The 22,327-nt window shown below is 36.0% G+C and overlaps 2 protein-coding genes across 2 annotated transcripts; one reads left to right on the plus strand and one right to left on the minus strand.

Annotated features, from left to right (window-relative positions):
- Positions 1-1,658: 1,658 nt before the first annotated feature.
- Positions 1,659-7,934, minus strand: LOC136813009 (uncharacterized). The gene is made up of 8 exons (XM_067069517.1): positions 7,843-7,934; positions 7,170-7,527; positions 6,830-6,945; positions 2,886-3,837; positions 2,668-2,730; positions 2,403-2,576; positions 2,231-2,290; positions 1,659-2,091 (listed from the first exon to the last, which is right to left on the minus strand). The coding sequence occupies exons 2-8, from the start codon at positions 7,483-7,485 to the stop codon at positions 1,721-1,723; spliced, it is 2,052 nt and encodes a 683-aa protein (XP_066925618.1). The 5' UTR covers positions 7,486-7,527; positions 7,843-7,934; the 3' UTR covers positions 1,659-1,720.
- Positions 7,935-18,762: 10,828 nt separating this feature from the next.
- Positions 18,763-21,830, plus strand: LOC136813024 (uncharacterized). The gene is made up of 4 exons (XM_067069533.1): positions 18,763-19,012; positions 19,262-19,443; positions 20,191-20,252; positions 20,830-21,830. The coding sequence occupies exons 1-4, from the start codon at positions 18,817-18,819 to the stop codon at positions 21,317-21,319; spliced, it is 930 nt and encodes a 309-aa protein (XP_066925634.1). The 5' UTR covers positions 18,763-18,816; the 3' UTR covers positions 21,320-21,830.
- The last annotated feature ends 497 nt before the right edge of the window (positions 21,831-22,327 follow it).

A 22,327-nucleotide genomic window follows, 5' to 3' on the forward strand; every position in this document is an offset into this window, starting at 1 on the left:
TGGTAGCTAAAGTGAAACATCTGAAAAATATCGTCCGAAAATGTCAGAGTTTTTCTTTTGAGGGTAAAAATATTTCAATAAAGTGAAGACCATTCTGTAGACCCTTAGACCATAAGAAGACCGAAGTTTATATGAGAGTTTCTATAGAGTAGCCCATTAGACCGGTATAAAATCATGGTAGCTAAAGAGAAACATCTGAAAAATATCGTCCGAAAATGTCAGAGTTTTTTTTTTTGAGGGTAAAAATATTTCAATAAAGTGAAGACCATTCTGTAGACCCTTAGACCATAAGAAGACCGAAGTTTATATGAGAGTTTCTATAGAGTAGCCCATTAGACCGGTATAAAATCATGTTAGCTAAAGTGAAACATCTGAAAAATATCGTCCGAAAATATCAGAGTTTTTCTTTTGAGGGTAAAAATATTTCAATAAAGTGAAGACCATTCTGTAGACCCTTAGACCATAAGAAGACCGAAGTTTATATGAGAGTTTCTATAGAGTAGCCCATTAGACCGGTATAAAATCATGGTAGCTAAAGTGAAACATCTGAAAAATATCGTCCGAAAATGTCAGAGTTTTCTTTTGAGGGTAAAATATTTCAATAAAGTGAAGACATCTGTAGACCCTTAGACCATAAGAAGACCGAAGTTTATATGAGAGTTTCTATAGAGTAGCCCATTAGACCGGTATAAAATCATGGTAGCTAAAGTGAAACATCTGAAAAATATCGTCCGAAAATGTCAGAGTTTTTCTTTTGAGGGTAAAAATATTTCAATAAAGTGAAGACCATTCTGTAGACCCTTAGACCATAAGAAGACCGAAGTTTATATGAGAGTTTCTATAGAGTAGCCCATTAGACCGGTATAAATCATGGTAGCTAAAGTGAAACATCTGAAAAATATCGTCCGAAAATGTCAGAGTTTTTCTTTTGAGGGTAAAAATATTTCAATAAAGTGAAGACCATTCTGTAGACCCTTAGACCATAAGAAGACCGAAGTTTATATGAGAGTTTCTATAGAGTAGCCCATTAGACCGGTATAAAATCATGGTAGCTAAAGTGAAACATCTGAAAAAAATCGTCCGAAAATGCCAAGTTTCGCTTTTAAAATTCAACATATGTTTTCTAAATGAAGACCATACTGTAGACCCTTAGACCATAAGAAGACCGTAGACTTTATGAGAGTTTCTATAGAAGAGACCGTTAGACCGCTAAATTTTGAGAATCAAAGTGAAAACAAGTAAAAATGTATCAAAAGCTCAAATTCCCGCTTAAAATTAAAATGCCCCGGTAGGTAATTTTAAGACTGTTCTATAGACCGTTAGACCAGAAGAAGACCGTTGATTTTATAAGAGTTTCTATGGAGTAGGCCGTTAGACCTCCAATTTGGAAAAGGAAGGTCAAAAATGTTCATTAACGGCTCAAAAATGTTTAAGAATTTCAAAGTGTGATGTAAAATTCGAAATGCCAGGTGCAAAACTTGAAGACAGTTCTATAGACCGTTAGACCAGAAAAAGACCATAGAATTTATAAGAGTTTCTATGGAGTAGGCCGTTAGACCGAGGGAAATCAAAGATTAAAATATTTTTCAAATTCTTCAGTCTGCGCTTTGGCTTCATGTGAAATCTATGGTGGAAATGTTGAAGAAAGTTAGTTCAGATTTATTGATCAACACGAATTTTAATTTGCATTTCTCCTTAAAAAAACAGAAAGTTACAAGATTTAACCAAATGATGGAGTTGAAATGCGAATGTCGATTTTTTCCCGAATAGCCTTGACTTGCTCAATGCAAGATGGATAACGTTTGTAGAAAGCCCTGGTGTCAAAGGTAGCACGTGGTTTGTTTAAGACTAAGAAAGCAGCATCATCTCTTGGCTTTGCCACTGTTGGTGGACGTGGAGTTGTTAATGATTTGACATATTTGTCATGGATCTGGAAGATTGAACAGGCCACGGGCCCGTTGAGCTTTTTATAGCCCAATTTCTTGAACAAAAACTTTCTGACCAAACGCCAATACTCGACAAGATTGACTTCTTCGATTTTAAACCTTCTTGGAGATTTGAGCTCATCCTGTTTGATGGGACTTTCCACAACTGAAAAGGGAAAAAACCACGTGTCAAAACCCAAGACCACAAGCAGTTTTGCTTCACTTATCACGACCAAGATAGAGAAACATAGATTTGCCATTCATAGACTGAATCATGTAAAATAACAAAGAGCTAAAAAACTTACCGTCGTTTGACTCTGTTCCGTTGTTAGTTGAGACGATTCTTCTTTCGTCAATTGAAAACGCTGAAAAAAGAAAAGCAACACTCGGTTCATTGTCACAATTCCTCATGGTCTTAAAAAATGCGCAAAGGGAACATAGATAGAATGTCTAATAAATCATCATGAATCATCTTACTGTTTTCTGCAGAGACATGATCGATAAGGTCATTCAGCAACTCTCGGATGGTAGTATCGTCTTCATCGTCGCTTGGAAGAAACAGTGTTCGTGATCTTTTCTTTGGTGGCTCGATATCGGAGAGTTCGGCCTCTGTCGATGATATGATGCCAAGCAACTCGTCGATATTGAGAGCTGTAAACGAGAGAAAAAGAAATGTTTTGATATATTGAATTTGAAACGACAGTTGACATAAATCCAAGCTGAAAATTAAATGAAAGCTTACCGTCAGACTCGAAAAGATGGTTTGGCTGTTCAATGTCACTCGTCCTGCTCATTGATGTCGAATCTATATGATAGAAAGATTTATTTTTCAAACTCGTATCTTTTCAATACCATGCACTTAGAAAGGATGTAAGTCAAAGTTGTCAGTAAATCCTAAATAATTTAGCTTTAAAGAGCAAGAAGTTCTGTGTGGAGAGTTAGTAAGGAAGTAGTACCCACCGCTTTCTAAAACCTCATCAACATCCTCATCTACACGAAAGACTTCCAGCTCTTTTGTTGACGAGTCGACCAAAGGGACAGAGTCATCTGCTTCAACGACACAATCTCGGATTCGATTCAGTTCTTCTTTTTCTACCTCATCCTCAAGAATAGTCGATTCACAACGCACATTCTGTGGTAGGGTGTAGGACAATTCACTCTGATCGATAACGTCGAGGTTGTTGTTTATCATGTCAATTAAATACTTCAAACAATGCATTGCGTTTTTGCGAATCCACTCAGGTGCTTCTGGGCATAGTACCTCCAGCTCACGTGTATTGACATCGGCAATTCTTCTGAGTACAGACTTTCTATCCTTCTTTGGAAATTTGGGAACATGGTTGCAGGTAATGAACACCCCAGCATTCATTTCTTGTAATTTTGGATCCTCAAATTTCACTGATTGTGGAAATCTTCCTCCTTGGAATAAAACCTTTACCATGTCCGCAGGTGTCATATCCTTGGTCCATTCATCAATTATCAACAGCTCCGTGTCAGACTTTATCATTGACAAACCAAAAACACGCTCTTTGGTAATTGTGGCAATCTTTTGCTCAGGAATAAGACCGAAAAACATGTTCATCACTGATGTCTTTCCACTGTCAATATCTCCGACCAAAACCAATCTCTTGCTTTTATGGGGCACTTGAAACGCTAACATGCACATATATATTTTGTGAGCCAATTTCGCTTGGTCTTCTAGTGTAGGACACCAACGTTCAATGGCTGAAGCAAGATAACCACCATGACATGTGGTTCGGTGCGGATCAAAATCGTGGTAACTACGCGGGGTAATTACACCATAATCTTCAGGAGAAAATGGACAATCGACAAATGCTCTACTTGAAAGTTTCAAGTATGTGTTGTTCTTCACTTCGATGAAGTCATAATCCACTTTGATTTTCGGAAACAACTGAAAATAAAACATAATCAAGATCATTGTGGCATACTAAGATCTTCTTGAATTGGAAAAATCTTAAAGTTCTCATTTTGATTTCTCGGACTCACTTTGTAATTTTGACGGTCCAACGGTCTCCTGCATACAAGGTCTCTTAAAAACGACGGTCTATCATATGGTCTAATGGCCTACTAAGCGGCCTCCTTCGATTGCGTAAAAATCTTTCAAAATTATAAAGTTCTCGTTTGTAATTTCTCAGATTCATTTTGCAATATTGACGGTCTAACGGTCTTTTGAGTACAAAGTCTCATAAAAATGACGGCCTATCATACGGTCTAATGGCCTACTAGGCGGCCTTCTTCGATTTCAGAAAAATATTGCAAATATATAAAGTTTTCGTTCGAATTTCTCAGATTCGTTTTGCAATATTTACGGTCTAACGGTCTTTTGAGTACAAAGTCTCATAAAAATGACGGCCTATCATACGGTCTAATGGCCTACTAGGCGGCCTTCTTCGATTTCAGAAAAATATTGCAAATATATAAAGTTTTCGTTCGAATTTCTCAGATTCGTTTTGCAATATTTAACGGTCCAACGGTCTTTTTGAGTACAAAGTCTCATAAAAATGACGGCCTATCATACGGTCTAATGGCCTACTAGGCGGCCTTCTTCGATTTCAGAAAAATATTGCAAATATATAAAGTTTTCGTTCGAATTTCTCAGATTCGTTTTGCAATATTTACGGTCTAACGGTCTTTTGAGTACAAAGTCTCATAAAAATGACGGCCTATCATACGGTCTAATGGCCTACTAAGCGGCCTTCTTCGATTTCAGAAAAATATTGCAAATATATAAAGTTTTCGTTCGAATTTCTCAGATTCCCCTTGTAATATTGACGGTCTAACGGTCTTTTGAGTACAAAGTCTCATAAAAATAACGGCCTATCATACGGTCTAATGGCCTACTAGGCGGCATTCTTCGATTTCAGAAAAATATTGCAAATATATAAAGTTTTCGTTCGAATTTCTCAGATTCCCCTTGTAATATTGACGGTCTAACGGTCTTTTGAGTACAAAGTCTCATAAAAATGACGGCCTATCATACGGTCTAATGGCCTACTAGGCGGCCTTCCTCGATTTCAGAAAAATATTGCAAATATATAAAGTTTTCGTTCGAATTTCTCAGATTCCTTTTGCAATATTTACGGTCTAACGGTCTTTTGAGTACAAAGTCTCATAAAAATGACGGCCTATCATACGGTCCAATGGCCTACTAGGCGGCCTTCTTCGATTTCAGAAAAATATTGCAAATATATAAAGTTTTCGTTCGAATTTCTCAGATTCCTTTTGCAATATTGACGGTCTAACGGTCTTTTTTGAGTACAAAGTCTCATAAAAATGACGGCCTATCATACGGTCTAATGGCCTACTAGGCGGCCTTCTTCGATTTCAGAAAAATATTGCAAATATATAAAGTTTCGTTCGAATTTCTCAGATTCCCCTTGTAATATTGACGGTCTAACGGTCTTTTGAGTACAAAGTCTCATAAAAATGACGGCCTATCATACGGTCTAATGGCCTACTAGGCGGCCTTCTTCGATTTCAGAAAAATATTGCAAATATATAAAGTTTTCGTTCGAATTTCTCAGATTCCTTTTGCAATATTTACGGTCTAACGGTCTTTTGAGTACAAAGTCTCATAAAAATGACGGCCTATCATACGGTCTAATGGCCTACTAGGCGGCCTTCTTCGATTTCAGAAAAATATTGCAAATATATAAAGTTTTCGTTCGAATTTCTCAGATTCCTTTTGCAATATTTACGGTCTAACGGTCTTTTGAGTACAAGTCTCATAAAAATGACGGCCTATCATACGGTCTAATGGCCTACTAGGCGGCCTTCTTCGATTTCAGAAAAATATTGCAAATATATAAAGTTCTCGTTCGAATTTCTCAGATTCCTTTTGCAATATTTACGGTCTAACGGTCTTTTGAGTACAAAGTCTCATAAAAATGACGGCCTATCATACGGTCTAATGGCCTACTAGGCGGCCTTCTTCGATTTCAGAAAAATATTGCAAATATATAAAGTTTTCGTTCGAATTTCTCAGATTCCCCTTGTAATATTGACGGTCTAACGGTCTTTTGAGTACAAAGTCTCATAAAAATGACGGCCTAATCATACGGTCAATGGCCTACTAGGTGGCCTTCTTCGATTTCAGAAAAATATTGCAAATATATAAAGTTTTCGTTCGAATTTCTCAGATTCGTTTTGCAATATTTACGGTCTAACGGTCTTTTGAGTACAAAGTCTCATAAAAAATGACGGCCTATCATACGGTCTAATGGCCTACTAGGCGGCCTTCTTCGATTTCAGAAAAATATTGCAAATATATAAAGTTTTCGTTCGAATTTCTCAGATTCCCCTTGTAATATTGACGGTCTAACGGTCTTTTGAGTACAAAGTCTCATAAAAATGACGGCCTATCATACGGTCTAATGGCCTACTAGGCGGCCTTCTTCGATTTCAGAAAAATATTGCAAATATATAAAGTTTTCGTTCGAATTTCTCAGATTCCCTTTATAATATTGACGGTCTAACGGTCTTTTGAGTACAAATTCTTATAAAACTGACGGCCTATCATACGGTCTAATGGCCTACTAGGCGGCCTTCTTAGATTTCAGAAAAATATTGCAAATATATAAAGTTCTCGTTCGAATTTTTCAGAACCATTTTGCAAAATCGACGGCCTAATGGTCTTTTCAATACAAAGTCTCATAAAAACGACGGGCTATCATACGGGCTATTGGCCTACTAAGCGGCCTTCCTCGTTTTGCACAAACCTTTCAAAATACCATGTTTCTTTGCCATTTGTATTTCTTAGAGGCACTTCAGAAAATGAAACTTTAAAAAATTCTTTCAATAAAAAGTTTCCTAATGTTTACGGTCTTTCATAAGGTTTAATGATGTACCACACAGTCCTACGACGTACAAGTCTAAACACTTACCTCAGTATGTACGTTTGACATATTTTTCTTCAATTGTGATTCATTTGCAAGGACTAGTTCTTCAAATTTATAAAGATACGCTCCAACATCAAGAAATAATTCGAAAGTAAATCGAGCTGCAAAAGAAATTAGAAAGGTTTAAAACAGAATGGGAGAGTAATTTAAAAATACGGTTGAGCTAGGAAAAATATAGTACCAACTATATTAAATAATTTTATGCCCCATTTCACGTTTAGGATTGGTACAGTTCCAAAAATATTTTCATTTTTTCTCCAACTGAAAAAAATACACGCAACGGAACATAAGTTCAAATATTTTGATGCTCAAAGGCGAAAGTTACCATTTTTGTTTTTTGCGTAGATGTTGCCACGATACAATCTGTGATCGAGTTGGTTCATCACTTTTGCAATTTTATCAGCCGCTTTTGATATTGAAGTTTTAGGTGGTTCCACTGCTGGCCTTGCTATCTCGTCGGTCGAGTCGTTCATGTGAAGTAGGCCATCCTCGTATAGGTATCGACTTGCGTTTGAAAAGGAAGCCATGATTCTCGAGTCAGCACAAAATAAACGGCATGGTTTTTGTTCATTGCTTTCACAATGAGCGGTTGCTTCTTCGTCGGACATTGCAGGATTTGCCGCTTTAAAACAGTGCAACATGCTATCTGTAATCAAATCCTTAATACATTTCTGGTTGTGGTCCTGAGAAAAAAAGAACAGCTTGTTTGAAAATGTTGAAGTGTTGTAGTGTAATTTAGGATAGATAAATAAAAAAAAATTGATAAATAGCGTCTAATTTTGAGGCATCTCTAAGTGCTTGAACCTCGAATATATCTTACACCAGCTGGCACACAACGTTGTTTCCACGTTTTTATAACGTTCACAACTTCCATATAACGTTAGATGAACGTTGAAACAACGTTGTGTGCCAACTGGGACTTGATTCAACTAGAAATCATAATAAACTCAGAACAACATCAACCAGTAATTTAGAAAATTAAGACAAACCACTCATACCTTGACCGTCTGTTTCAAGTAGGCCAACACAATAGCGTCAACTTCATCACCTTCAGACTTTGGACGATGACACTTTAGGGATTTGATGTCAAACTCGAATGTCAGCCGTATGATGGAACTTCTGATAAATTTGGTGCGGCTGTAACAGGGACTTTAAATGGACAATAAAATAAGTCACCGAGACACGAAACGGAATTGGTTCCCCAAGCTCACACTCTTTTGGATTTTTGTCTTTCGGATTTGATTCTGTGCCAGATATGCACGAGATGAAAAACTTAATGTCCATGTTTGCCAGTGCGTTGTCTAGACGGTATCTGATGTCTGTAACAAGGAGTCTGTTGCTCTCCGTGAACATCACCCTGCATGCTGTCACGGTGTCACTTTTCTTTATCTAGAAAGAAAGTGATAGCCCATATTGAAAACTTTTCTGATTAATTTTACTTTCAAATATTTTATTTGGTAACGGACGAAAAAAAAGCTACAAACAGAGGAGGCTACGGCGTTAGAATATCCCTCCATATGAATAAAGTACATAAAAATAAAAAATTCAAATTAAAAATAAATTTAAATTTATTCCACTTACCAGAGGCATGATGTTGCATTTCAAAGACCGAATAATCTTTGAATCATTGAGCTGTCTTGCCGGTCGTAAAGACATTTTAAAATTTGAGACACACACTCAAAGTGAGAGAAAAACGTTCCACTATGTACAAATCAACAATCTTGTTGAGTGATTCTTGCGGAACAGAAAAAAAATACTACCGTTATAAATCACCATCATTTTTACGTTATTATCCATTAAAATCATATTCATACTCAAGGTGATGGAGGAGATATAATGAGATATGATTTAACAATAGCCGTACTATCATTTTCTTGAGAACGCTCGGTTTTTAGGTGATGAGAATTGTAATATGTGTATTATTTACGTATAACATATAACTTGCATGTATTATTGATAATATAAGCTTGTTATATGTATGTAAAATGTTGCGGTGTTTTCTGGTCTGCGTTTTACACGACGCAAACTTCGAAAGTACGTGGAAAGCACGTGGTTAGATTTTGACGTTTTAAATAGTCATACGTGGATAAAACACCTTCAAATTGATTTTTTCGATAATTTTTAGCGTTTTTAAAACATTTTCTGTTTGAATTACTTTGATCAGAGCTGCCCCGTAAGCCGTGCCCCGTAAACCGTGACCCGTGTTTCGAACTAGCCGGAAAATTATCGAATGTTATTTCCTCTGTTTTGAAAAGAAAAAAATCGAATGTTTTAATTTTCCCGTCAAAATCATGGAATTTCATTAAAAGATATTGCTACAAATAGATGGTTTTGTTATTTCGAGAAATGGATTATAGTTTGCGTGGCGTGAGAAAAAAGACAAAATCGGAATGTAAAAAGTTGCCGACGACAACGACGACGGCGAAACCACTACCGCGTCGCCGTTGCCGTTCTCGTCGTGGTTTCGGAAACTCCCTATTTATTAAAGCGCGCGAAATCGAGACCTATTGGATGTTCACTATCGTGTCTATTGAAAAGGTTTGTATCTGGCAGACCTAAAAAGGTCTTGTTTCAAACCAGTGAGCCTTTAGAAGTCTTGAAGGAGACCTTTTTGGTGACCTTTTACAGCGCGCGAAATCGAGACCTTTAGAGGTCTCCATAAAAGCCCTTTTATCTTGTCTATCGGATGTTCACTATCGCGTGTCTATTGAAAAAGCTTGTATCAGGCAGACCTAAGAACGTTTCCAAGAACAGACCATGAAGGTCTTATAAAGGAGACCTTTTTGGTGTATAGAACAAGACCTTGCTTGAATGGAAACCTTGCAAGGTCTCAATCGGCCACACAAGAGTTTCAATTCAGACCTTTCATGATACACTAACATCTAAGTAAAAATTAGACCGGCTAAGGTCTCAAAACTAAACCTAAAAGGTTTGAATTCAGACTGATAAGGTCTTTCTTCAAATTAGCATCGAAAAGTTCTCATATAAAACCCTAAAAACTGAGAGGGTAGGTTTTGGCCAAATCTCAATAAAAAAGCGTGTAAGGCAAGGCACGGATGTAAACAAAATGGGCTTTACTTTTGAAACTATGACTGTAAATCACTCTCTTGTTAGCATTTGAAGGACTGAATAATTTTTTCTCAGATGAGAAGTCACTCTAGTTATATAGATAATTTTTGTTAAGAGTGACCTCTCATCTGAGACAAAATTCTTTCAAAAGCTAACAAATGTGTCAAGGGAGTGATTTACAGTCTACTTAGAGTGACATCCGTGCCTTGTTTTACACGTTTTTATACGAGCAATTTCATAAGAATACGAGGCTGAAATTTGGCCAAAACCTAAGAACAAATTAAGAAGAATCTGGACCTCAGATTTCAGAAATTACTGAGAAGTATATGTTTTCATTTTAATTAATATAGACACTTAAGGCTGAAAAACTCATATAAATTTAAGAGCAGCCCAGCCAGAATCATACGACTTACTGGTTTTTCCTATAAAAAGCGTATATATCTGAAGATACTGCTCTTCATATGTTATTTTACTAATGTACACGTTTAGCAACATAACTGTACGAATACTTTGAGTGGAGTAATATTTTTAACCTATGAAGAGCGCTTAATAACTACTTGTGGTATAAAAAGTGAATTTCCCAGAAAAAGGAATTTCCTTAGAATCATTTAACTCTCCAGGGATAAGAAAAAGACAAACTGACATTTCAAAATGAGTAATCAGATCAAAATAACTCCGGAAAAGTCTGTTTGATGATGATAAAACAATAGAGAGATAAGCAGAACTAAAATACTGAAAAACGCGCGCAAAATTATCCTCCGGTGGCAATAAGAATGTCTTAAATTAACAATACTTAAATAATGTACAATTCGGAAATAAAAACTGGGTGAATAAATGGTGTAATAAATACTTAAGAGCAAATAGACAATCAACGAAAAAAATAAATGCAAAATACCTGAAAAAACCATGAAGATGAGAAACTGAAAAACCATGTAAAAACCTAAATACTATATTATCAAACGCCGCTCTTCGCACGTCACTCAAACATGCATCGGCGTCAAGACCTCCGTCAATTTCGGATCCTTCAATGCAACCTGCTCTGGAGTAAACGAACGATTCGAACGTTCACCTCTCAGACAGGCTACTACTGAACGAATCAGAACGAAAGAAATCTTGCGTCGAATACCGTTTACAATCTCACTCGTTTGGCATTTTTGCTTTGTTGATATTTTTTCAGCAAGCTAATAAAAATCGAGCATTCTCGGGCTACACCTCCTGTGGCACCAAATACCAGCGGAGAGAAAGTCCCTCTTTCAATTTGTAAAATACGTTCGTTATACGCTCTCTTTTTCTGCTGTTCTAGGGAAGCGAATGTAGTGCCAATGGATTTCAAACGGTAGCTTGGGCTAAAAGGTTACAAACCTTCACATCAAAAAATGCTCTTTGATACCGTTGCCATTAACATCGGCCCTAGCTTCATGTCCAGTGATAGACGAACGTGGAAGATCGCCAGATTTTTCGTTAGAATTAGTTAGTTCTAGTTATTGCCACCGCAGGAAGCCTAAAGCTTCCGAGGATGGCATTCATAGCTTCACTCGTGAGGGAAAGTTGGGAAAACATCTCATAATTTTGCGCGTGCGTTTCAGTATTTTAGTTCCGCTTAGCGGAACATTATCAATTAACGGTTATTTGATTTCCCGGAATGAAGAGCGATAAGCCGTGTTTTACAGGATAGCTCTTTTTTAGCTTGCGCGGCGGACGTTTGTTTCTTCCTATCGTGTCGGAGCTTTCAAACAATGTCAATTGAATTATCTGGTATTTCTTCTATTGACTATGTTTCAAACGATCAGCCGATGGCTCTGGCTTTAGGTATAAGGTAATGTCAGCGATAAAAAAGGAAAGTTGGTGGACCTGATGTGATGGTGGCAGACATCTTGAATTTCTCCCTGTTTCTTTAAATCTGTTTTATTCCAGTTATTAACACAGTCCAGTAGTCCAATCGCACTACTTTTCTATAAACCCAACAATCCAGTGTGAGTTTGCTGAAAGGAAAACTAAACAATTTGAATCCTTTTTAGACATTGAGATTGATTTATATTTTCCAGCGAAACAGAACACAGACTGACAGAACAACAGTCTGACAGTTATTTATATAGTTTTTTCCATCATCGTTCTAACACTATTGATACAGAACAGCACACAGCTGACAATTAAAAGAATTTTTGAAACTGAACTAAAGTATAAAACAAGGCGCCCTATAAAAGGGAAATTCCATAAAGGAAAGTTTGCATTTTGCAAAAATCTATATATACAGTAGTTGACACTCTCTAATTCAAATTTCAAGGGATTCTCATCGAATACCACAGCATATTGAATATTGAGAAAGTCTCCCAAATCCCTAAGTAAATATTGAATTATAGAGTAACACGGGAAGAAGAAGGCGAAGCGAAGGTTGATTATTGCGATTGGTTTTTGAACGTCGAATCAGTACATAACCGAAGATCTTGCTGAAAATTTATATAAGTTTTTTTTGGAAGAAATCTTTGATATTTGCAATATTTGAGGAGTCAAATTTTGAGTTTCTAATTTGAACGCAACAAAATCGAACATTTGAATTTCAAAATATCTGGCATTTTTTTTGTTACTAGAAATCAAATAAGAGAGTGGTTTTTCAAAACCTTTAAAGTGACTTCAAATTTTTATCCAAAACGGGCTTATCAAATAGTAGAACGTCAAATTAGACAGTGTCAACTGTAATTACATTTTTTGCTTTTTGCTCCTAAAATAATTTGAAGATTTTTCACAGTATGGCAGAGGAAGACTTTGCGATTAATCTAGACACTGCATTGAATGTTGCACATTTCCGAAATTCAAGCAGGACAACTGGCAGTCGTACCTATTCTTGCGCTGTTGATTGCTTTCTTGAAATATGTTACCGCTTGCTTCTTCCAGAAATGAAAGCTAAAGTATCATATGAAAAATCAAGTGATTTTTTTAAGCTGCTTCAATTAAGTGGATCAATGGAAATTTCACTCGAAGATTACGATATGAAAAGTAATGCTTTTCGACTGCTGGATGAAATTAGGGAACCGGTATGGTCTAAGATTATTGAAAATTGTGGTACCTTTGTGAGAAGAAATAGCGACGCAGAGTTTCAAGAGATTTTTGCCACCGCAGGAAGCCTAAAGCTTCCGAGGATGGCATACATAGCTTCACGCATAAGGAAGTTGGGCAAACATCTCATAATTTTGCGCGCGTTTTTCAGTATTTTAGTTCCGGTTAAATGGTGTACCGGTAACATTCTTAGCTTGACTGTATTTCTATTGTTTTATCATCATTAAAAACACTTTTCCGGATTTGTTTTGATCTGATTACCCATTTTCAAAGAAGCTCTATATTGTCTTTTTTTTATTACCTCAGGGAGTCGAATTAAGGGAAATTCTTTTTTTGTTGGGAAATTCCCTATTTAAACCACAAGTAGTTATTAACCGCTCTGAGCAACGCAAATTAGAAATTTTTATTTTTTTAAAAACTTGTCGTTTGATTATTACAGTAAAATGGCAGTTACTAAACTGTAGCGTTTAGTATGATATAAATAAACCATTCTATACCATTATTTTGGTAATAAAAAAGATGACAAAAAAACAGATAAATAACTTTATATTATCTCTATCAGAAGATATCTATGAGATATAGACACAAATTGCTAATATTTGTAGACTAAATTTTGCTTCAGATGAGATGCCATTCTAAACAGAAGTAACGGCTATCAGTAACATTTCTTTCCAAATTCAACAACTTATTTGATCGTTCTTCTGCGGTGGCACTTTAATGAAAATTATGGCTAGTATAGTTCTAGTTATAGAGATAGAACACCTTTGAATCTGTCAAACTCTGCTTAGCACATAAAACGTTCTATCAAAATGACAAAAAGAATTCTTTTTTTTTTAATCTATTAAAATATAAAAAACTCTAGACACAATACTTAAACATACAAAAATACTAACACGTTAAACGCTAAAAACTTGGAAGTATTGTTACTAGTAAAGTTTAAAGTGACTCTGGAAGCTTTGAACGACGTGTGAAGATGAATGCAAAAATCTACCATCTTTAAGCCACGCTTCAAAATTGATAAAATGGGGAACCCTAAAACGCCTACCCAAACTACGCCCAAATTGCCGAACACGAAAAAACTCTAAAAACGCCCTCCGCCTCTCGCATAATGTTATCCGAAAATGTAAATAAATACACTTTGATAGTTAAAATCACCGCATTTACAAAAATATTTATTCAAAACTTAAATTTTCATTTATTTTATTCATTTCATTGGACTTTCATTGGCACTCACGCGCGTTTGTTTTCATCAGGCTCTCTGCCTTATTTAGTCCTTTTCCGTTTTCATTGTATCTTGCCTTGTTTTCATTTTGGGTCTGTTCAGTTCATTTCCTGGCCTTTATTTTTTCATTTGCATATACACGTTGGTGCCCAGGCTTCATGATCCTCTCAGCTGTGCTTTCGTTTCATCCTCATTTTTTTATTTGCACGTTCGTGCCGTGGCTTCTTGGTGGTCACAGGTTTGGTCCTCAACTTGTTCTTGTTCCGTTTCTTTTTTTTGTTAGATAATTAGTTTTTTTTTCTCAATAATTAAACATTTTTCACTAATCAGTCATTTCTTCACTAATTGGTCATTTTGGTTTGAACACTACCACTTCACTACACTATCAATCGCATCTAAATACACGCTTTTTTTATAAGAATAGTGTACTTTGGCTGAGGGTGAGCATTATTCTGTATGTGTTATTGTTCTAAACAATAGGCCTATTGTTCTAACTCTGAAATCTCAGCCTGATATTCTTATAGAAGTTCTTCTTATAAAAAAAGCATGTGTCTTGTTACAAACTCTCCTAGTGGTCCTGCCCTGCTTCAGCTATTACAATCATTCATCGTTGTTACAACTAGAAAGATATATGTATCACACTATGCTTATACAAAACTTTTACACGTTTACCGTCTATTTGTGGTTTTTATTATAACGGGATTAGAAGCAAATATCAACGGAATTTCGGGATTTTAGACTTTCGGATGCCAAGCACCTAACGGGAGCTGAGACCACGAGTCTAACGAACCTTCCAGTGCCTAAGGTAAAAGAACATAGATAATAAGATAAAATTATTCAAAATGAGCCTCGGGTGGTACTATTTCTAATTAGTATAGCTGAACGATGTCAGAACTTTTATTGGAAATATTTTTCAGCGTAATTAAATCATTTAAGCCTTTAATAATCTTTGAGCCATTTTGGGTCAGATGTAAATGATAAATTTCGTAAAAAAATGATATTATTTTAAACAGAGAAAGTATATTCCACCTCCGTGACTTAATAAATTATCTTTATCTTTATAATCTGGCATTCTGGAAGTCAATTAATGGAATATCAATTGGATGGTTCTACTATACTGGCAATGCAGGAAAACATGCTTACCTTTACTTAACGTGTCTTAAACAAATTTAAAAGAAAAACTATATATGCTTAACTAGACAGGGAGTGTAAATTCAATCACGTATTAGTGGACCACCAACAAAGATTTATATACTGCATTCAGATATAGATTCTTAATTATTAGTTTCTATGGAAATGGAAGTATACACGGATACTGGAAGTTGGGAAATTACAATTTATTACGTAACAATGACCCTATAATGACCTTCTCCATCCTATTTGTTCTTTTTGCTTGAAATAATCTCCCGTCTCATTTGACTCCTAACCCAGCTGGCACACAACGGTTGTTTCAACGTTAATCTAACGTTATATGGACGTTGTGAGCGTTAAATAAACGTTGAAACAACATTGTGTGCCAGCTGGGAAGGAAAATGGAAAGGGAACGATATCCACCGAGAACCGAGAACTATTATACCATGAACATGTTAATACTAATATCCTGGGGTGGGTATTTGAGGAAAAAAGGGATACGGGATGTACCGCTGGTTATGGTACCTTTTTTTCACCTCCACGAGTTCCAGGTAGGGTCGCAAAAACACAAAAATAGAAAAATCAGTCCCTGGTAGGATAGCGTATTGAGAGGATTAGGGGAAAAATATCCATTTTGATTTTGAGTCACTTTTTTCGCAAAATTTTCATAAAATGAGTTTCCTTTGGGTCCATTATTCGAACCTCAGCGGAACACCCCTGTCAGTCGGCAAGGGTAGTAAATCCCTGGGACTAATATCTGTGTCAAAAAAGTTAGTGGTCTTCTGAAAAACCGGGACGAGATGGAGTTTTTACAAGCTCTTATTTGATTTGGTTGGTCTTTAACCAGTAATAAAACAATTTTGTTACTTTTTCTAAAGAACGCTTCATTTTTATTACTTCAAATGACAAAATATTAAAGTATCCTAAGGCTTGGGGACGAGAAGTTTTTTTCGCGTTGGTGCAATGCAACATGCTCTATCCTACCAACACAAGAAATTAAGTGTGTGTCCCATGGTTTCTTTTTTTGTTTCCTGGGATAAAAAGTGAAGGAAATACCCAAAAGACACGCTGATTTTGTCCCTGGGACAATGAATCAATTTTTCTCCCTTGTCCCAGGGAAAAAAGTGAGATTTACAGTAGTATAGGCGTTATATGATAATACGATTATTGTTACGGGCTTTAGTCCGTATAAACTAAAATAAAGACTAAAATTGTTCCTTCCATTAATTTTTGCTTTATTTCTACTATGTCTGAATTATTCGTCTAGCTTGGCTAAAAAGAGTGTTTTAGCCAGAGAACATAGGTTTTATGAAAACTATTAAAACTTGGTCAATATGACAGTGTGAGTTTTTTTGACTTTGTCTAAGCACGGATAATCCGTTATTGAACCCCAAAACTTTCGTTTCAGCAAGGAAAGTACCCCGAGAATAATAAGCCCTAAAATTCTATTTAGATACTGCTCCACTCTTTACAGACATATTGCATTGTGTATACAAGAAACTCAAAAATGTAGAATGTAGAAGCCAAAGCAGAAAAGATAAAAAGCAGTGGTCGCTTTATGAAAACACACAATACCCTTTTAAGAACCAAAAGTTTAAAAGTTCGACCCTTAGCCTTCCTAGTTTCGGCTTCTACCTCCCAGAGTTTTAGGTGAAGAAAACATAGACAACTATTTTTTGATAATTATGGACTAATATCAATGAAAGTTTAGTTAATACTACCCCAAGCTGGTACAATACGGTTTTTATAGCTTTATCGTGATTGTTAGTTACAATAAATAAGTCGGCATCGACCTTTGATAAATGAGGAATCGTTAAAAATTATTTATAATTTTTGCAGAATGAAGGACGTCAGACGTTGAATAAACGTTGCTTTGACCTTTTGTACAAAATGAGAAAGGATTAATAGTTTTATCTTGGTAATGCAAATTATAAAATAAGCATGACAGGAAAATATGTATTTCATCTCAGTCTATTACACAAAGAAATATTCCCGGACTACTCAAAATACCTATTTATTCCTACGAAACTTGGCTCATCTCGATTCACCTGTGTGTACCATACCCAAAAAGGGGAAACTACAGTTAAAATAGACGCTTTTTTTATAAGAATATCTTCTATAAGAATATCAGGGTGAAAATTGGCTAAACCGTAAGAATACCCTAAGAATACCATCTAGGGTTAGTTTCACAGAATTTGATAAGAATACAATTTTATTTGGTTAACAGAAAAAAAAACTGCTTCATTTGTTAGACTTGAATTTAAACTTTGAGGCAGAAATGTAATTTTAGCTCCAAATGTTTATTCAAAAGTCCAAAACTATCAAATTGATAATTTCTCATGTTTGTGAACAAGTCTAAAAAAGTAAGAATACGTTAAGAATATTCCACACTCAATTTTGGCAATTTTTTAAGAATACTTGACCCTCATCCAAATTGCACTATTCTTATAAAAAAAAGCATGTAAATGCGGAGTAGATCTAATGTATACCTGTATCTCACGGCAGGGATTTGTTTTCGAAAGCTAATAAATGAAAGATCGTTTAAATAGACCAATCTTATCTAAGTTTGGTTTGTGTATCTTTAATAAGCCATAAAAAAATTGGAGTTCATAAATTGGAGTTCATGGAGGGACTTTTAAAAGTTAGGTATGTGGTTGCTTTGGAGGTTTGTATTCTCTGATAAATTGTTAATTACTTTTTCTTTTATAAGACCAATTTGTAAACGAGGCTGAAAATTGGCCAAAACCTAAGAAGAAATTAAGAACAATCTGATCTCAGCGCTGGCAAATGTTTAAGGAGAAACTTAAAAATAACCATCTGTGAATCAAGAAAATAGAGAAACGAACGCTGTTACACACATAGACATCCCCTTCTCACAGACCCCTTTCTACTGCTAAATATCGTCCCTGGTGGAAAATTATCCTCTAATTTGGGAAATATAGCCCATAAAGCCCGGGGGACACTTGATTATTCAAAATGACCGTATGTACAAAGTTTCGTTTTCGCTTTGCTCACTTTTTACACATATAGAGTGCACTTTCGCTCATCTTGGCTTAATTCGACCCTTACAGTGCATTTTGTTTAATCTGTAAAACGTATAACCTTAAGGGTACGGTAGGTAGGCCATAAAGGAAGAGTTAAAAACCATTGACTTCCAGGCCCGAAGGGCTAGACTCGAGACTCCTGGATGGGAAATGATGCCACTTATTTCCGATCCAGAACGCCCACGCGTGGTTTTTACACAAACGCCGGATTGAAAGTAAAATCTATCACTAGGCGCGTTCTAGGCGTGTTCTGGATGGAAAATAAATGGCTTCACTTTTTTGCCTGGGAAACGTGAGAGATTCTACTCTAGTCCTTTGGGCTTTAAACTCGATGTTAAAAAAAACCCTACTGTGTATCCTTTTCTTGAGTAATTGGTAAACTTTTAATTCTTAGGAGCTAAAACTGAAAAAGAATTCATACATACCTCAAAAAGAAACTCGATTGAGATAAGATGTCAGATTACATCGTATTTGAGGGACCATTAACAAAATCACCACCGTTGAAAAAACAACACTTGGCTCGTTGGAAATATCGCTATTTTGTACTGTACGATACCTTTCCTGATACCAACAAAGACGGGCGTCGAGTATTGAAATTGCTTTATTTTAAAAGCAAAGAAGAGTCAAGGAATGGTAGCAAACCTCTTGGTATGACTTTTGTGTGATGTCTTTTTTGTTGTAAAATTTCAGAATCACTCTGTTAAGCATAATTAAGATTCTAAATAATATTCACAGATAGTTCCAGGGTCACTCAGGGAGCAAAACTGGTAAAGGGACAATAAATGAGGGGAACCAAATAATAAGACTTTCTTTCAATCTTAAAAACTAGTTTCGAAAAAAAACAATTTTTGTTCCTTTTCTTTTTCACTACAACTTTGAATCTTACTTTTAATCAAGGGTCAATCAATTTGCTGGAAGTTGAAGTGTTAGCTGTTTCTGACAAACCTGTGAACGGATACCCTTTTGTGCTCAACATTCATGCAAATGACAGAACATGGTATTTATGCACCAGATCTTTCTATGATTTCATTGATTGGATAACTGTGTTGAAAGAAAGAACAGATGCATTTCTAAAAGAGGTAAGTCCAATAAAAGTGAAGCTGCCATGAACCTGCCACTGGGTGAAGCCGTGTTCATGGGCCTCGGCGAGCCATTTTGAGTAAGGGGGCCAACATTTTCGAAAAAAATGTCCCCCATCATGGTTGCGCGACGAAGAAAATTTTTCACTTTTTACACCCTCAAAACACCTTAAAAGGATTATCTAATTGGGGAGAATATAATTTTTGTGGTTTGATTTGGTCTCAAACCAGCTTAAAATAGTAATTCTTAAAAACATATGCCATGGTCTACCAAAAAGTGTACCCCCCCCCCCTTAACGGGGCCTATAGTAATGGTTTGATACTGGGGCTTCGCTCTTTACTCCCGTATGCGAGGTCCAAGCTCAATTCCCGAACTACGGTTCACTTAAATATCCCTTCGCCCGGGCCAACCAACATGTGAGAGAAATTGGGTACAGCTACTCGGATACAAAAGCTAGAAAAGCTACGACCAAAAGCGAAATCTACGACCGCAACGAGCTATATGCTCTCCGGCGTAGAGTTAGAGTCTCATCACCATCTATCATTGTATCTATGTTTCCCATGCACATATCCATCACTGTCTGGACATTAGCTGCATTAGTTTTGCAAATTGAATTCTACTTCATCAGGAGTAGGCCCCGTTTAGCAATAGGGCATATATTATTAACATGGTGAAAATGGTAAAAACTCTGGACCTTTTTAAACCACCCCACAAGGTAATCACACATGTTATATTGTCATTTTTAGAGGGATAGACACACAACACATCGACGTAACCAATATGAAATACAAAGAAAAAACAGCATAAGGTACTAAGAACCTTACACGTTCGTTGCCGTAATACAAGTATACTCATAGTAGAGGGGTCAAAATACTAATGATACTTTGAAATGGAAAAAACATTTGGTAAAAAAATTTATCACTGCCTTTAATTGCATTTTTCGATTATTTGGTTAATATAATTTAAGATATGATAAAAGTTCACACTTTACAACACACACTACAATCATGGCCAAAATCTATTGAGAATTTAGTTTACTTCCTCGTTTTTCGAAATTTCAAGTTCGGGCGAGAAAGTCGCTTTTGGGCTAATTGATAGATTTATTCGAGTATTTCAATTCGAGAGGGGTTTATAGACTTCCGGACTATATTTTGAGCCTTATTGGACCATTTTTGAACTTTTGGATCCTCAGATCCTAAGGTCTTCATAGGTCTTAAGTCCTATGTTAAAACTCAGAGTTTAAACTCTACCTTCCAACCTAAGTTAAAGCGCTTCTAAATCGTTTGTGGCTATAAGATTTCGCAGGAATTTTCCTTTTTTCTCAAATATTATGACCACGATTGTATGATTGTACATTACGTATCCTCTCATTCTTATTATTATAGCACAGTTGAAAGTTCAACAACGTGCAGTTGGAGTCATATGTCCAGAGATCGGCTAGATACGACAGATATTCATGAAATTCTTGAAGATCAAAATTTGTTTCCTGGTCGTCCTGCTCAAAAAGATGATAAGCATTCGGGGTATGATACATGGCCCCGACGTTCAATGACAGTATCCCGATTCGGGAACATTGATAACCGATATGAAACCGATTCCCTTACTTCATCTCATATTTACGAGAAAATGGATATCCTTTGCCAAAACGATGCTCGAAGCTTTGCATCAGAAAGCGAAAGTGTTTCCTTGTCCTCGCAAAGAGAAAGTGAAGAAAATCAATCACATTCTATAGAAAAAAGGCCTGGGAGCATACGATTCAGAACAATAAAAAGTAGTATGAGGGCTTACAGAAGACACCGAAGCTTCGAGGAAAATCAGATCACCAGATTTCTTAGTGATGATCATCTTGTATTCAATATCTTTTTCCATAAATGAATTGATATTTGGACGGGATTACTTAAACAAGAGAACAATCAAATAAAAATAGACGATAACGGACTCTTCTGGAAATATAATACACCCCTGTGACACAGACCCACTGGGACCCAAGCCCCACTAGAAAATTTGGCAAAGATTTTGTCCCCGGTGGGAAAATACCCTGAAATTTCAGCCCCGCTGGGAAATGGACTTGATTTCAACCCTATTCGAAATTTAATGTTTAAAAGTTGCACTCCGAATCCATTCCCATTCGATTTTTTAACCTTTGAACAATAGAATTTCTATTCTCATTGGGATTTCAATAGAAGTTTTTATGCCCACTGGGGAAAAAAGTTCCACCGGGGCTGTGAGACCAGGGGTGTTATAATGTTTAAGGGCTTAGGAAAACTTTTGAAACTGCATCTTATCCAAGTCCAGGGTTAAATTTTGTTATCGATGCTTATTCACTTTTTAAAGGGAGGGAGGGGAGAATAGAAAATGGTCTGAGGTAGATCATTTAAAAATAATCATTTCATCATCCCCACATACAAAATTTTCTGTAAGAACATAACAAATACTTAAACTAGTTTTATGACAGAGAGATCATGGTGTTCATAGAGAAATTCCGCCTCTAGGCTCTCAGTCTCTACTGTAACCAACATAAATTTTACTTTAATCTTTGCAAATGAATGGTTGATCTTAGAAAAAGCTTAAAAAGAAAGGGTATTACTGAATTGGTTGGTTTAACAACCATAATTTTGTAATTATTGTTAAATTTTTTAATTATTTTTAAATATTGTGATTATTGCTAAATATTGTTTATTGTAAATATATTCTACTAATACTTTAATCGTAGAAATTTTAGCGAGAGTAATTTTAGCGTATATTAGCGAGTCAGGAAAATCTTGATTTTTTTTGGATTTATTTTAGCGAATCACGATTTCAAAAAATTTCGCGTGGATAAATTTTAGCGAATACTTGTCTGAGAAAATTTCGCGTGGATTAATTTTAGCGAATCGCCATTTC

This window comes from Clytia hemisphaerica, unplaced genomic scaffold (assembly GCF_902728285.1).
Source record: "Clytia hemisphaerica strain Z4C2 unplaced genomic scaffold, Clytia hemisphaerica genome assembly, whole genome shotgun sequence".
Taxonomy (NCBI): domain Eukaryota; kingdom Metazoa; phylum Cnidaria; class Hydrozoa; order Leptothecata; family Clytiidae; genus Clytia; species Clytia hemisphaerica.